The sequence below is a fragment of the Lithobates pipiens genome, unplaced genomic scaffold (assembly GCF_037356315.1).
Source record: "Lithobates pipiens isolate NorthernLeopardFrog02 unplaced genomic scaffold, aLitPip1_a1.2 Scaffold_8, whole genome shotgun sequence".
NCBI classification, from domain to species: domain Eukaryota; kingdom Metazoa; phylum Chordata; class Amphibia; order Anura; family Ranidae; genus Lithobates; species Lithobates pipiens.
In genome coordinates this window covers 114,190,526-114,206,605 of record NW_027507903.1, presented here as the reverse complement: position 1 = coordinate 114,206,605, position 16,080 = coordinate 114,190,526, and the positions used below count along the sequence as shown (strand labels likewise).

The 16,080-nt window shown below is 44.1% G+C and overlaps 1 protein-coding gene across 1 annotated transcript in view; it reads left to right on the top strand.

The window, feature by feature from the left end:
• Positions 1-16,080, top strand: part of CYP11A1 (cytochrome P450 family 11 subfamily A member 1) — a 141,322-nt gene that overhangs the window by 124,531 nt on the left and 711 nt on the right. Inside the window, exons 6-8 of the mRNA XM_077473833.1 lie at positions 12,735-12,901; positions 12,978-13,056; positions 13,145-13,336. Coding sequence (XP_077329959.1) covers positions 12,735-12,901; positions 12,978-13,056; positions 13,145-13,336 — 438 coding nt within the window. The remainder of the gene's footprint in view (positions 1-12,734; positions 12,902-12,977; positions 13,057-13,144; positions 13,337-16,080) is intronic.

The following is a 16,080-nucleotide window of genomic DNA, read 5'->3' as shown; positions in this document are numbered from 1 at the left end:
AGCCATCTAGTGACCAAATAGAGGTAATGCACTTGTATATCAACTGGGCACCCGGTTGCTATAGCTAACTCCACACCGACTCCTACATCTCAAATCGCTGGGGGTGCAGAGAAGCCAAGGCAGAAGAGAGAGAGACCCCCAAGTCTAAGGTGAAAATACAAGCTATTAAATAGGCCAAAGATACCGAATTCAGTGGGACCCCCCCCCCCAAGCTGGTGGGACCCTCCCCAATTGTCCCCATCCAAGTAGAGGGGATCTATACAAAAGCTCTGCTGGATCCCAAGTGACCTTATTATACAGGGATTTCTACGACTGACATCTCAAGCACCTGCCGCTACAGAAATGGGAGGAACTAGATATATGGGGGTTAGGCACTCAGAACTTCCCATATGATGGTTACCTGTCGGTCAGACTCGTGTTCGACCCAAGTACAGCAGGAGAGGCTGAAACGTTTAACACCTTGGTCGTAGTGTGCCCGCTGACAAAAGTTCCCTCATTATTGGGACGAACACTGACATGGTGAAAAGGCTTCTTACACCACTTGTGCTCCAGAAGAGACCCCCCCCCCTACTAAAATACATCCAATGTTGGCCCAGACATACCGTGATCTTAAGCAGGAGAAAGAGGCTCCTGAAGAGGGAGTGGGAAAAATCTGGCTTTTGGATAAGGGAAAGAAGTTGGTCCAGCCCAGGGAAGTAGTCTGCCTGAGAGCCTTCATCGAGTTAAGCTGGAAGAATCCAGGTCCTTTCATTGTCCTTGAAGATGCAGATCAGGAAGAAAAGAAGGGGTTAGAACTTATGCCAGAAGTGTTGCTCACCAAGGATTGAAGAGGACTCATGGCAAGGTTCCAGTCAGTGTCTGTAACACAGCAGATGTGCCAGTGAGGGTGCCATCCAGACTACTGTAAGGACAGGTTAGTCCAGCAACCCCAGTCTTGGCATGTAGCTTGAAGGAAAGATCAGCAGTGGAGATCCATCAAGAAGAATTCTGCCCTAAGAACACGCCTCTTACTCCTGCATGGAAGGAAAGAGTCAAAGTTCAACTTCTGAGATGGAGGCCAGCCTTCTCAAAGAGTGAGTTTGACGGGGGGTAGGCAAAGAGTGCCACCCACAGAATTCGACTGGAAGAGGACAAGCCTTTCCGGGAAAGGGTCAGGCGAATCCCATTGGGAGATCTGCAAGATTTGAGGGAACAGTTGGCTGAACTCAAGAGAACGGGCATTATCCGGGAATCCAGGAATCCTTATGTTATATCCTCTGAGTTGTGAAAGACACAAGACTCTGCTCTGGAACAATGGATGCATATTTCAGTATTCACTGTACACTGCAACATGCATCTCAGGACAGTACATCTTATTATGCTTCCTTACATGGGCTCTAAGATGTCTACTATGCCCCTTGACCCTTGTCATCACTCCTGGGTGGAGTCAGCGTTAAAGTGAGAGTACATGTGGAACCCTTCAGGTATAACACCTTATGCCTCCCCAATAGTGGTGGTGAGGATGTATGTAGGCCAACCTGTAGATGAAGATGAAGAAGTAGAGATGAGTTGGCTGTGGCCTACAGAAGCTTCAGAAACAGATGCGGATATCTTTTCAGAAGTGGAGGAAGATAATACTGGAACTCTCAGGGCAGAGGCCCCAGGATTTGTACCAGCAACTCATCCTGCAGAAGAGCTCAGTACTCTTATTCATTCTCCATCTTTAGTTACTGAAAGGGGGATGAAGATATTCATCAGGAGGAAGTGGATACCCCAAAAGTACAAAGAGCAAAGAGAGACATTCGCCCACCGCATAGACTGACTTACGACGCATTGGGCAAATGCTCTGAAGCATCTCAGTTTTTCAGTAAAAGAAACCTTGACCTGCCTGGTCCCTCTACTACTGATTCAGTAAGGGACAACTCCACCTCACCCCTTGGCACATCTGTACCAAACATGATAGTATCAGCTGTGAGTGCACTGGATAGCTTCCCATCATATGACAACCGGTGGGAAGCTCCTCTGTCTGTATTGTATGACCGTATAAAAGCTAAAATACAGGATAGAGCTAGCAATTTGAGCCTCTTTGGGGACCAAAGATATAAAGTAGGGGGAGTGTGTAGCACTGACATCCTTGTCTATTGATGTGTGTTGCATATGTTAATATAAAGTTAATGGAAATTACTATGGTTCCGTATCTAGAACCATCTAGTTACCAAATAGAGGTAATGCACTTGTATATTATTACCTCGAAACAACCCAAAAGACTTATACAGGAAATGACTGTTTGTTTTGATTCAGAAGGTTGACCTTGTTACCCAGGAGTGACCTACCCATGAACACTCTCTTACACAGTGCATGCTGAGTAGGAGATAAAAAGGAACCGGAATGGCCATTTTAGGTCTCTGAAGATTGCGTTGCCTGCCTGTGTGGATCTGTGAGGAGGTTTCTCGGAGACAGCGGCCTGCAGCTACTACGGAGCGAAAAAACCTGCCTGTTTGTGAAGTGACCTGATGGAGCCTGAAAGACGGTGACTGGATCGAGAAGGTCCAGGGACACTCATCGGAGCATCGGAGGACTGGATTCATCCAGTGGAGCGGTACAGAGCATCTGGCCCAGCTGACAGAGAAGCAAGCTGCAGTCACTGGACCAAGGTTATCATACAGAACTCTAATCCAGTTGGTGAGCAGGTTATGGCCCACCGTTTGTTAACTTTTACACACAGACTCACATACAGGCCTCACTGGAATCTGTAAATCCACGGAGGAGTAACAGAGCAATTGACACTGAGCAGGCTTGAGGCCCATCCATGCTGGCGCCTCAAGCGTTGTAAATTAGTTATTGGAGCCACACCAGGAGCACCTCAACTTAACCCTTCATAGACTGTAGATTACAAATCACAAAGGAGTTATTTTAGCTAGCGAAGAAAGAAGATCACGGACTAAGTACTACTACTACTAAGTACTTTAAGTGAGATCTCACGCATTATTTTTAAAGTAGGGGAGCTTTCAGGTATAGATATATATATAGATATATATATATATATATATATATATATATATATATATATATATATATATATATATAATGTTATTTAAAATCTGCTTATATTTAAATCCACTGCGCTGTCGTCCTACGTTGGGATGACAGCACAATTATTGTAACCACCTATTACATATTGTTCAAATACCTTTCTGGTTAAGTATCCAGTTGTATGGCGTACTGTTTTTTTTTTCCCCACTAGGTTGAGCCAGTGGATCCTGAGGTTATAATACAGGTACTTTGCATTGGTATTGTATTGTATTGTATTACATTGCACCACAGCTGTGCCAAGGGGATCGAGCCAAGATAGTGGGGTTATTGGTAGAGTGCAGGCCCAAATCAAACCAGCAGCTCCTTGGGGGGTCAATGCTACATAAAAAAAACATATATAGTGTATTATAAATCATACAAAATAATAGATCCAGGTCTGTATTTAAACCTTTTGGAGTAATAGTATTAAGGAAATGTATCCAATGAGCTTCACGTTTTCATTTTGCGATCGCCTCCTCTCCTATTTTTATCAATGCCTTCCAACACCATGTATTTTAACTGGGAAGTTGTGTGTCTCTTCTCAATAAAGTGTCTAGCTAGTGGTAGTTGTATTAATTTACCGTATATACTCGAGTATAGGTCGATCCGAATATAAGCTGAGGCCCCTAATTTACCACCAAAAAAATGGGAAAACTTATTGACTCATGTATAAGCCGAGGGTGAGACATGCCTGTCCATCCCTGTGTGTCCGTCCATCCCTGTGTGTCCGTCCATCCCTGTGTGTCCGTCCATCCCTGTGTGTCCGTCCATCCCTGTGTGTCCGTCCATCCCTATGTGTCCGTCCATCCCTGTGTGTCCAGCCCTGTGTGTCCGTCCATCCCTGTGTGTCCGTCCATCCCTGTGTGTCCGTCCATCCCTGTGGGTCCAGCCCTGTGTGTGCAGCCTTGTGTGTCCAGCCTACCTGTGTCCCGAGCCTGTGTCCCGAGCCTGTGTCCCGAGCCTGTGTCCCGAGCCTGTGTGCTTCTGCACATACGGCGGCCATGCCAGGATTGCCGCACCTCTTCTCGTCTGACAGACGGCGGCCATTCCACTGTTCAAAAGCCGCGCCTCCGTCTGTGATAGGCGGAACACTCAATTTCCCAGCAGTCTGTGTTCCGCCTATCACGGACATCCTCTCATCCTCGTCCGTAGTATGACGATGAGCGGATGTCCGTGATAGGCGGACCACTGACTGCTGGGAAATTGAGTGTTCCGCCTATCACAGACAGGGAGGTGCGGCTTTTGAATAGTTGAATGGCCGCCGCCTGTCTGCTCGACACGCTGATCGGGTAGACAGACGGCGGTGACTCGAGTATAAGCCGAGGGGGGCACTTTCAGCCTCAAAAAAGAGGCTGAAAATCTCGGCTTATACTCAAGTATATACAGTATCTGTAATTGAGTATTTGTCTGGCTATACGATCTTTAACTTTTTGGGTTGTTTCTCCAATATATAATGTAGCGCCGGCTCCTGTAGAGCACGTGCTATGTTTTTTTGAAAGTTAAGGTTACACCTGAACTGCAGTTTGGTTTGGGTACAATTGTTCTAAATTTGGACCTCAGCATCAGTCTGACTGGACTGTAGGATGTTCAGCCTGGCCACAAGTCTCTTCTGGCAGGCAAGGAACCACAGCTTAGTTGGGTGCTTTAAGTTTACTCTCTCTCGGAGCCCGCCCATTGGAAGTGTCTTTCTTGCTGTGCTTTCTGAGAGAGGGTACTTAAGATGCGGATGTCACGTGGTTTGGTATTCCGGTCCAGAAGGATGTTCTGACTCCATGGTCCTGGTCCTCCTGACCAGCCCCCAGGAAGGCTATGGCCTGTGGTGCGGATCAACCTGACTTGTTGTCTCGGGGCTGGCTAGCCCGAGGCAAGGAAACTAAAGAAGGATTCTGAGATGTTTGGGTGCCGTCTCCGGTATTTGGAGAGGCCCAGTAAATTCATAGCTATCCAGGGGAGGACTCTTCAGAAGAAGGCCACGTACGGGTTGGTTTCTTAGCAAGAGCTTGGAGGGGCTGAATTACCCAAGTGAATCCAGTCTCGTGGGTATCGCCAAGCTGGCTGAAAGATCCAGGTATCACACGAGTGCTCCACAAGTGTTAGTTTCCTGAATATTCAACAACAACGTCTGTGGCAGAGACTTGTTTCTGAGTAAAGCACCATGTTGGCTGCTAGGCCTATTCAACTTGAGTGAACATCCAGTTGTGAATGGTTATTCTCTGGATTTAGTTAAAGTAAGCAAGTCCTCCATTATTGACTTTGACACTAAGAGTACCTGAACTTCCTTCCTAACCCTCTGATCCTATTTTAAGAGACTGTTCATTGTCTACGTTTTGCAAATAAAAGTCCCTATATGCGGATCTGTCGTCAGTCTCTGAGTTTACTGGGCCATCTACCACGGGAACCCCTAGACGCAAATCGAGGAGATGGTGGTAACGGTAAGCCCAATCAAACCAGCAGCTCCTCCGGGGGTCTGTGCTACAATAATAACCCACATGGACATTTTATTGCATAGATCATGTATGATGATTGGTAGGTGTAGTGGCATTATATATGTTTATTTATATACATTTAGGTGTATCCTCTTAGACCCCTTTCGCACTGGGGTGCTTTGCAGGCGCTACAGCACTAAAAATAGCGCCTGCAAAGCGCCCTGAAACAGCCGCTGCTTTGTCTCCAATGTGACAGCCCCGAGGGCTTTCACACTGGAGCGGTGCGCTAGCAGGACGGTAAAAAAAGTGTCAAACATATACAAAAGGTACTTCACAATGCTGACATGTTTCGGACTATCCGTCCTTTCTTAGGCATAACAAACATCCGGTGCTGACCGCCATGTGTGCAGGCCTTTAAATAACCCAGCAGGGGTGGACAGGCGCCATCGGCAGCCTCCACAGCTGAGACCATTTGAGAGGGACTGGTGTGCCAATAGGCTGCAGGAGTCTGACTAGTGAGATTCCTGACGAGGCGGCGCGGGGCCCCATCCACGGCTGCCTGCACTCCAGTGTGGAGCGCAAAGAGAGAGAGCGCAGGAAGTCTCCTGCGCTAAACGGGCAAAGGAGCCACAAGCTCCCCCTGAATATCAGGGGGGAATGTAGATCTCCCACACGCCGGGCAGCGCATAGACAGAGACTGGACGACCTGATAAAAAAAAAATTTTTAGATAAAAAAAAAAAGGAAAAGACCATGTAGACCCTTGGTGGTGAGCAAGGGGAAATGCAGGCTTAAAAACAAAAAACGGTACATCTCTGAAAACGACAGGCGGAGATTAAAGGTAATGATGGTATAACAGAACAAAAAAGTCAAAGCAAAAATTACATATAGTCATAACAATTGTATAATGAGCAACGAGTAGCATGTAGGTCAGAATTATGCAAAAACATAATAGATTATAGTAAATTTAATGGGGCACAGGGATATAAATAATATCCTAAAAATAAAACATTATCAGCAATGTACAACAGTTGCATATAACAATAAAAAATATGCAATAAAGGAGTAACAGATATTATAGTACATTTTATGATGTGATGCTGTAATATTATATGATGCTGGATACAACTGATTATCGATTAATAATGTCATGAAGGTGAAATATTGACAAGGTGGTACAAAAGATCAAAATAACATTGCAATACAAAAATGATGTAAAACAGGCAGGATATCATACTTAACGGAGAAAGACAAAAAATTATAAATCAAGTTCACAGACCCCGGATTGGAAGCCATCAAGGAAGGGCTTGAAATTAAACGCCTCGTTAAGGCCAGGGGGTGAGGTAGCATTGAGGTGGAATATCCACCTCAGTTCACTCTGTAGTAATAATGTATTAAAGTCGCCACCTCTAGAACTAGGGGAATGTGATCTAAGACCAAAAAACTTATTTTAGGAGTATGATCAGGAAAATCAGGATCTTTTGTATTAATACTAATGGTATGACGATAAATACGTTTCCAAAATGGTAATTTTGTTTTTCCTACATAGTAGTTGCCGCATTCACATGACAGGAGATAAACTACTCCAATGGTGCAAGAGTTGACATAATGATGTGGACGAAAAGGATGTCCATTGGGTAGGACAACTCTTTTCGTGGTATCCATATATATTTTTTTTAAATCAGAAGAGAAGTTTATTGGCAAACCTGATAGCATTAAGGTATCCATATATTTGCAATATCCGCAGCTCCCACACGGAATTTGGTAGTGTTAAAAGTATTTGTAGAGTATTCACTGTTAACGTTAAAGTTTGTCGCGTATGGATGGAGCTGTATGTAAAGAGCAGCTATGTGGATACAAAAGGTGCAAGACAATTGTCTGTGGTGAGTATCTGCCAGTATTTAGATAATATGTTTTTTTATCTGCTGGTACTGTTGGCAATATGTAGTAATGATACATAAAGGGGGACGTTGGATTGCACGTGTCTTAATAAGGAGATCACGTCTAGGTCTGGCCTTAGCTTTTTTATATGCTATTTTTAATGTTTTCCTACAATAGCCACGAGCTTGAAGTCTATCTCTAAGTAGAGCAGCTTCCTGATCAAAAAAAGCATTGGTCGAGCAATTCCGTTGAGCTCTCAAATACTGGGCAAAGGGAATGGACTGAAGTAACAGTTTAGGGTGGAAGCTAGTTGCTTACAAAATGGTGTTGCTGACAGTCGGCTTCCTGAATAATTTGCTTTGAAGTAGACCTTTGTTGTCCTTAATAATGGTTAAGTCTAAGAAAGATATACTAGATAAACTGTATGACATAGTAAAATGAAGATTCAATGCATTATTGGAATTCAAAAAATTTAGAAATTGGTGTAATAGATCTACTGGACCAGTCCAAAATAACAAAATATCATCAATGTAGCGACACTACGACGCTACATGTCGACAAAAACGGTCCACTTCTGGGTCCAAAAAAGAGTAAGTGTTCCCACTCCCCCAGGTACAGATTGGCATATGCCGGGGCACAATAAGTGCCCATGGCAACGCCCTGTACCTGGAGGTAGTGGGAACCACTGAAAGAAAAAAAGTTGTGAATAAGTATAAACTCAAGGGCTTGAATAATAAAATCAGACAGTTGTACAGGATACAACTGTGTAGTTGATAGAATTTGACGGAAGGTGGTAAGGCCTATTTGGTGAGGAATAGAACTGTATAGGGCCTCCACATCAATGATGACCAAAATAGTGTCGTCATCGACGCAGAGGCCCTCAAGAATCCAAAGTAAATGGGTGCAAGAGTTTGTCATTATATTTGCTAAGGTTATCAGTCAGGCACCCACGGCCAGAAACAATGGGTCGGCCGGGGGGATTTTTTACATTTTTGTGCACTTTAGGTAGTGCATAGAAGGTAGCTTCTCATGGAAAAGCTGTTCTAATAAAGTCACGGGTGGATTTATCGATGATATTTTGATGAAAGGCCTGGTCAATAAAAGAATAAAATTGCTCGAAGGACCAAAAAAAAAAAAAGAATAAAATTGTTGGGCAAACCCCTCGATGAGGGAACCGGGGATTGATCTATACCATTCTTTGTTAGAAAGAATGTCTTGACACATGGCTTTATAGTCGGATCTATTCTGGATAACTATATTGCCCCCCTTGCCCCGCTGGCTTGATAACAATAGAGGGATTTTGTTTTACGTTTTTGACGTACAAGATGTTCATTGTAAGTAAGGTTCTTAGTACTCCGGGATGTAGGTTTAAGGCTGCGTAATTCATGAGTTACCAATTTCAGAAAAAGAGCTGCGTTTGGGTTAGTGCTGGGGGGGATGATACAGACTAGACTTTTTTTTAATAGAAGTGTCGGGCCTAGTGGAAGTGAGGCTGGGGTCACTGTCCACCTGAACAAGAATTTTATCAAGATCTAGAGTGTCAATTAAATCAGTAGGTTCATTTTTATCTAAAAGATCAATAAGATCCTGAACTGTGGCAGCCTCAATAGAAGTGAGTAGTGAGGGATCTGTGAGCGGTGTTTGGGAATAAATGGATTGTAATAATAGTTTACGAATAAAAAGATGTATATCCTTAATCACAGAAAATATATCAATTTTTGAAACAGGGCAAAACGTTAGGCCTTTTTCTAACACGGAAATTTTGTGCACAGATAAGTGATGATTGGAGAGGTTAATAAGGTTTAGTGAAGGTGGGGTGACAGGGGGTTGTTTTTTGGACTTGTGGGTGTGAGGCTTGGTGTGTGTTTGTTGTATCTTTTGGGCGGCATGCATTTTGTCTAAAAAATCACCCTGTCGGTTGAGGGTAGGCAATGAGTTAGATCTAACAGGGGTGTGGGACGAAAAATTGTTGTCATGGATGGGAATAGATTGCATGAAAAACAAAGACAGAGCATACCATAGCTCAACTTACCAACCAGTCTGCTAACTGACCAAATTAACCTGTCCAACAGTCTGCGTTAAAAACAGGGATTTAGTTAGCATACATTTGCAAATGCATGGATAAGCTGCAAGGCCTCTTCACGGCACACTGTGTATGCTTGCAGTTCTAATGCTAATGAATTTATGTTTATAAGCATCTCCACAATGGAATCACATGCATTAATGGATAGATGAGGGGCAGGTGGACCATGGAGGAAGCCCAATCCCCCTTAAAGGACCAGGAGCACACTGCACACCCAGCAAGAGCAAGTTGAGCTATGGTATGTTCTGTCTTTGTTTTTCATGTGTCTGCCCTTCCATGTGCTCCTTGCTGTGAAGGCCGGTTATAGGTGGGGGCAGGGACCTTTTGGTTGTTACTGGTGTATAATATGGTCCGGGAATGCACTGTACATTTTTGCTGCCACTGTGCTCTTGCTGGGTGTGCAGTGTGTTCCTGGTCCTTTAAGGGGGATTGGGCTTCCTCCATGGTCCACCTGCCCTCATCTATCCATTAATGCATGTGCTTCCATTGTGGAGACGCTTATAAACATAAATTCATTAGCGTTAGGACTGCCAGAATACACAGGGTGCCGGGAAGAGGCCTTGCAGCTTATGCATGTGTTTGCAAATGTGTGCTAACTAAACCCCTGTTTTTAACGCAGACTGTTGGACAGGTTAATTTGATCAGTTAGCAGACTGGTTGGTAAGTTGAGCTATGGTATGTTCTGTCTTTGTTTTTCATGTGTCTGCCCTTCCATGTGCTCCTTGCTGTGAAGGCCAGTTATAGTTGGGGGCAGGGACCTTTTGTTGTTACTGGGAATAGATTGTGACTGTTCCATAGTCCATGAATGTGAGGGACCCTCTATATCAGAGGAGTCCTCGCATGACATTGTTTTGGGACGACCCCGCTTTTGTCTTCGTTGACCATTAGGTAAGGTCTGTATGTCAATAATAAAAGCTTGTATCCTGTGTATTGTCTTTGCTGTATGTTTGTGTTGGTCTGGGCGCCGCGCATGCAGGGACCGTTGGTCGCATAGCATGCTGTGCGTCCAGCCATTTGTAGGCCTTTTCCTCCTGGAAGGCTTTTTTGTCTCAAAAGAATTTCTTGTCCTTCTTGAATTTGTCAAATCTATCCTTCAGTTGTTTATAAAGTGTGTAATAGGGAAGATAGTCTTTAAAATTAACTAATTACTGACTAATAATGTTTATTTTAGTATCTAGTGTTGTCATTTTATGTTGGTATTCCTGAATGAGTAATTTCATCAACTCTGATAAACATTGTTTGAGGACTTTTTCCCAAGAAGACTTAAGCCGCGTACACACGGGCGGACTGTCTGGCCAACTAAGTCCGTCAGACAATCCGACGGACAGTCCGTCCTACTTTCGAATGAACGGACTTGACCACACACGATGAACAAACAGTCCGTCGAAAGCTTGCGCGATGACGTGTACAGCACGTACGACGGGACTAGAAATAGGACGTCCAATACACAGCAATGCAACCTTTCGCCATGTAAATCCTTTCTGAGCATGCGCCATACTTAGTCCGTCGAACTAGCCTACTCACGAGCGGACTGTCCGCTGAAACCAAAGTTGGACGGACAATATTACGGAAATTCCGAAATACTTAGTCCGCCAGACTGCACGCTGAAAAAGTCCGCTGAAGCCCACACACGAGCGGACTGTCCGCTGAAATGTGTTTCGACGGACTAAGTTGGACAGACAGTCCGCCCATGTGTACGTGGCTTTAAACTCAGGTGTAATGTCCTCAAATGTAGGGAAGACCCGTAACCCGACAGGGTTAATGCCATCTGTAAGACAAGTCCTGAAATTATTTAATGTGCCAATGTAATGAAGCCTTTTTTTAACTGCATGTGTTAAGTTCAAAAAATTCATCTAAGTTCAGATTGCATGCTTACCGCAAGGCAAGCTATGTGTGCTTGCGGCCAATAACCCGACCAGGGCCTTTACCAAGGACACTTCCTTCCTTCACTTCCTTCTGCAGCACTTTGGGAATGGTTCATGTCTCTGAACCATTCCCAAAGTTCTGCAGAAGGAAGTATAGAAAACTGGGATTCAAAATCCCCAGACCTCTGCATAGGCTGAATGGAAACTAACAGCTCATCTTCCACGGAGAGAAAGCTGATTTGAAAGCAGAGTTTGTGAAGAAAGCACCATCTAAAGCTGTAGAAAAAGAAAAACCTGAAGTAAAAGCAGAGAAGTCTCCAGAATTACGCTATGGTTAGTTCCCCTTTTATTTTGGGCAACATTTGAGCAACATCTGAATATTCTGAGCATTCTGTTGGAACCTCTTGGCCTGGGAGATCCACGCTGTTTGCTGCCCATACCTGCAGGATTCTATTGAGGCAATGGTTCCATTTCTGTCCTTGGTAAAGGCCCTGGTCGGGTTATTGCCCACAAGCATAGCTTGCCTTGCGGTAAGCGCACAATCCTTGTGGTGTTGACACTTTGTGGTGGAGGAATTGCCACTATCAACACTTTTCTATACTTGGTTCATAGATTTTTGTCACGGACAATTTTGTCACTAATGAATAGTTATATCATTGATGAACTTTATTTCACATTTACTATTTTGTTTGCTTTAATAGTCATATTATTTATAATATCCTTATGAATATATGTTGGCATTCAAACACTCATAATTAATTATCACCTTGATTTTTTGGGTTGATTAAATTTATATTATATATTATTTAGTTCACATTTAAGAGTCGCTTTTCATCGCTGCTACATTATTTCTATTTATTCGCGTGTATCTCACTTTAAGTGACTGCTTTTAGTTACATTTTCTTTCTTTTTTGTTTCACTAGTGCAGTATTTTCTCCTACACACATACATTTTTTAAATTGTCGGTCTTTTTTTGTTTATAGCACAAAAAATAAAAACCGTAGATGTGATCAAATACCACCAAAAGAAAGCTCCATTTGTGGGGAAAAAAGGACTTAAATTTTGTTTTGGTACAACGTTGCACCCCGCACAATTGTCAGTTAAAGCAACGCAGTGCCGTATCGCAAAAAATGGCCTGGTCATTAAGGTGGGAAATACTTCCGGTCCTTAAGTGGTTAAAGTATTGTCTAAAGTTTCTGACTATATGCTCTAGTCTAGTATGACTTCAGTCTGACAGGTTTTTTTTGCAGCGTTACCTGCAATGAATATTATTGGCAGCCCTTTGGTGATTTCAGGGGCAGCACTCAAAACTTTTCTATATCTAATAAATTGACAACTACTGTTCTAAATACAAGTGAATTGATTTGGTTTATTATAAAAAGAGCTAACTGTTAGTAAATAATTAGCAATTTTTTTAAATCTCATCACAGACCTCAATTACTCTGCAGTGGGCTATGTATCAGCTGGCCCGTGCCCCTAGTGTGCAGGAGAAGCTCAGGTCAGAAATTAAAGCTGCCAGAAAGGCTGCTGGAAATGACCTTAATGCATTGTTGAAAAGAATTCCATTGGTCAAAGCAGCTGTGAAAGAAACACTCAGGTAAGATAGAGGGCATTCCCATTTGTTTTGAGTCACACATATGGAAACAAACCTATTTCATATTTTTTTATTGCAGGTTGCATCCTGTGGCCATCTCATTGCAGAGATACACACAGCGTGATACAATTATTAGAAACTACATGATTCCACGTGGGGTAAGGAGGAATAAAGAAGCTTAAACTCTAAAAAAGTTTAGCTCCACATGCTACCATTTTACTTAAAAGCTTTACTTTTTAATTTCAGACCCTGGTACAGGTTGGACTGTATGCTATGGGTCGAAATCCAGATATATTTCCTTCCCCTGAGAAGTTCTTCCCAGAGCGCTGGTTGGGGGGAGAAGAAACACACTTTCGGAGTCTTGGCTTTGGCTTTGGACCTCGACAATGTCTTGGACGAAGAATAGCAGAAATGGAGATGCACCTTTTTTTGATTCATGTAAGTATAAAGAATTATTCTGGCCAGTACAAGAATGCTAAAAAAAGAAAAATAAGCTGATGATTTGCAGCATGAAGAAATGCCTGCTCTGTATTCCTTTTTTTTCCCTAGATCAAAATTAGCTCTATTGCTTTGAATTGAATTAGCAAAGTGTGCCTGTTAGGGTACAGATGTGTCTGTGAATGCTGTCCGTTATCTGGTGAGGCTGAAAAGGGGGCGACAGAGTATATAGTATATACAAGAAAACTGCAGCACATATAACATACAGCAGAATATATATTGTGCATTCACGCAGGCCCGGACTGGCCATAGGGTACATCGGGCACTTGCCCAGTGGGCTGGGGCCCAAGACAGCTGGACTGCTCCTTGAGCCTGCACCACTCACATGGCCAGAGAACGTAAATGCAGGTCCCCATGTGCCTGGATAGGAGCAACCACGGCGTGGCTGCATATAGAAGAATCATTTACCTCCTGCAGCCTCTTAATGTTCAATTCTCCTTCTCTCCCTCCCGCAGGCATTTTGAGGCTTCAGGAGGAAAATGGAGAGATTTCAGCCACTCCTCCTATCCAGCTTCTTTCTATATGCTCTCCTGCCCCCCCCCCCCCATACTCTCAGCCCCTCCCATACTCTCAGCCCCCATCCAGTGCTCTCAGCCCCCTCCTCCCGTGTTCTCAGTTCCCTCCGTGCTCTCCAGGCCCCCCTCCCCATGCAGCCATGTTGTGTAATGAAACCTAGTAGGACCAAAGAGTATTCTTCTGTATCATGTGGTGTGCTAGTCTCAATGATGCGTTAATGTGAGATAAAGTAGAGAGGGAGATGGAGTATACTTCCTTGATGAGACAGAGCTTGGACAGTCTGTTATGTTATACTAACCTGCTTTGTGCAATGGCTTTGCACAGAGTGGCCTGAACCTCCTCTTCTGGGGTCCCCCAGTGGTGCTCTTTGCTCCTTTTCTGTGTCTTCCCCCATAGCATGTCATTGGGGCAAATGTGAGGGCATGCTCCAAAGTCAAGCTGTGTGCATCCATAGACACACACAGCATGGCTTGGCCCTGCCCCCTGCTCTCTGCTTACAGAATTTGACTGACAGCAGCAGGAGCCAATAAAGGGAAGAGACAAGATGCAGCTGGGCACAGCGACTCTGGTAAGTGTTTGGGGGGGGGGGGGGGGGGGGGGAGAGATCCACAGCAAATGCTAAAAAAAATTTTTTTTTACCTTAATGCAGGGAATGTATTAGGTAAAAAAACATTTTAATTTTAGAACCTCTTTAAAGAGTAGTAAGGCTTACCTATAGGCACTGTAAATAGCTCCTAAACTTTCACAGTGTAGAAGATATTTACTGTATACTGCGCCGATGATGTAATCGGCGCATGCGCTCTGTAGGAGCGGCCACCTGTGCCGTTTCTTCAAAGCTGTGTACCGTGACCGGAGGCTCCCAGGCGGATGCGCGGGAGTGACGTCAGTCACACAGCCGGAGTCCACAGACCTGAAAGGAAGACCGGCAATGATGGATGTGACCTCCAGCTGGGAAGACAAGGGCTTTGTTTGCAGGTAAGTAGCACATTATGCCTTTACTTTGCAGGTAACAATAAATAAGAAAATAAAAAACAGATTACTTTCTCTCTAAGACCAGGTTTCTTTTCTATTCACATCAACTCTTCTTGAGTTTTTACCTTTTTAGATCTTTCATAAACAGAAATGTAGGTTCCTCCCCCTTGAGCCCTGTGCTGCCCGCCGGTGTTTGTTCACCACCGGTGCTGTTCGGATGCTGGCTGCTCGCCTACTGTCACTTGTAAATACAGGAGTGTTCCTTCTGTATTTACAAGTGACAGTGCTCCTCTCCTGATGGCAGCTCAGATCCCTCGGGTACACACACCGATCCCTGTGAGCAGAGGAGGAAGGGGAGCAGGGAAGCTGCACGGGGGAAGCTGCTTCAGAAAAGAAATCTGCAGGCTGCACAGACATCGGACATGCTGTCTTTGAGTATGATTTGTGACGGAAGAAAAGTGTGTACTGGACTTGGGAATGGGATGGAAGGAGAGCCTTGTACTTGGAGGGAAGGGGGTAGTGGAGCTCTGTACTGGAATGGGGGGGGGGGGGGGTATTAGGTGAGCTCTAGACTGGAATTGGGGGATGAGGGAGAGCCTTGTTCTTGAGGATTGGGCGGGTGAAACTCTGTAACTGCACTCTGTATGTACCGTACCCCTCAACCCTGCCCTCTGTACGTAGCGCACCTTTTACCTACGCACTCTGTATGTAGTGTGCCCCTCAACCCTGCACTCTGTACATAGGGCACCTCTCAATGTTAGTGCAGTGTGGCCACACTCTCAATTTGATGCAGAGGTAATGATATATAGTAACCTCTAGCAACTAATTATTGAGCAATAATGATGGTCTGTAACCTCTAGCAACCATTCAGTGGGTGATAATGATATGCTGTTACCTCTGGTAACCAATCGCAATAATCTGATCTGCTGCAGTAAAATTATTATGAGTCTGCTAATTATTGTATGTCTCGGGGAGGGGTCCAAGAAAATGTTTGCCCAGGGTCCAATCAATATTAAAGATAGCCCTGAATGGATGCCGCCAAAACCATAAGTGCTTTTGTGCAGCTAACCTACTCATCTATATTCTTTCTTTTAATGGGATTGTCTGTATGGGCAGCATGGTACATAGCAGAAGCTATAAGGGGAAGAGGTTGATTAGCAACATAGAGAGATTAGCAGAGAGAAAGATAAAGAGAG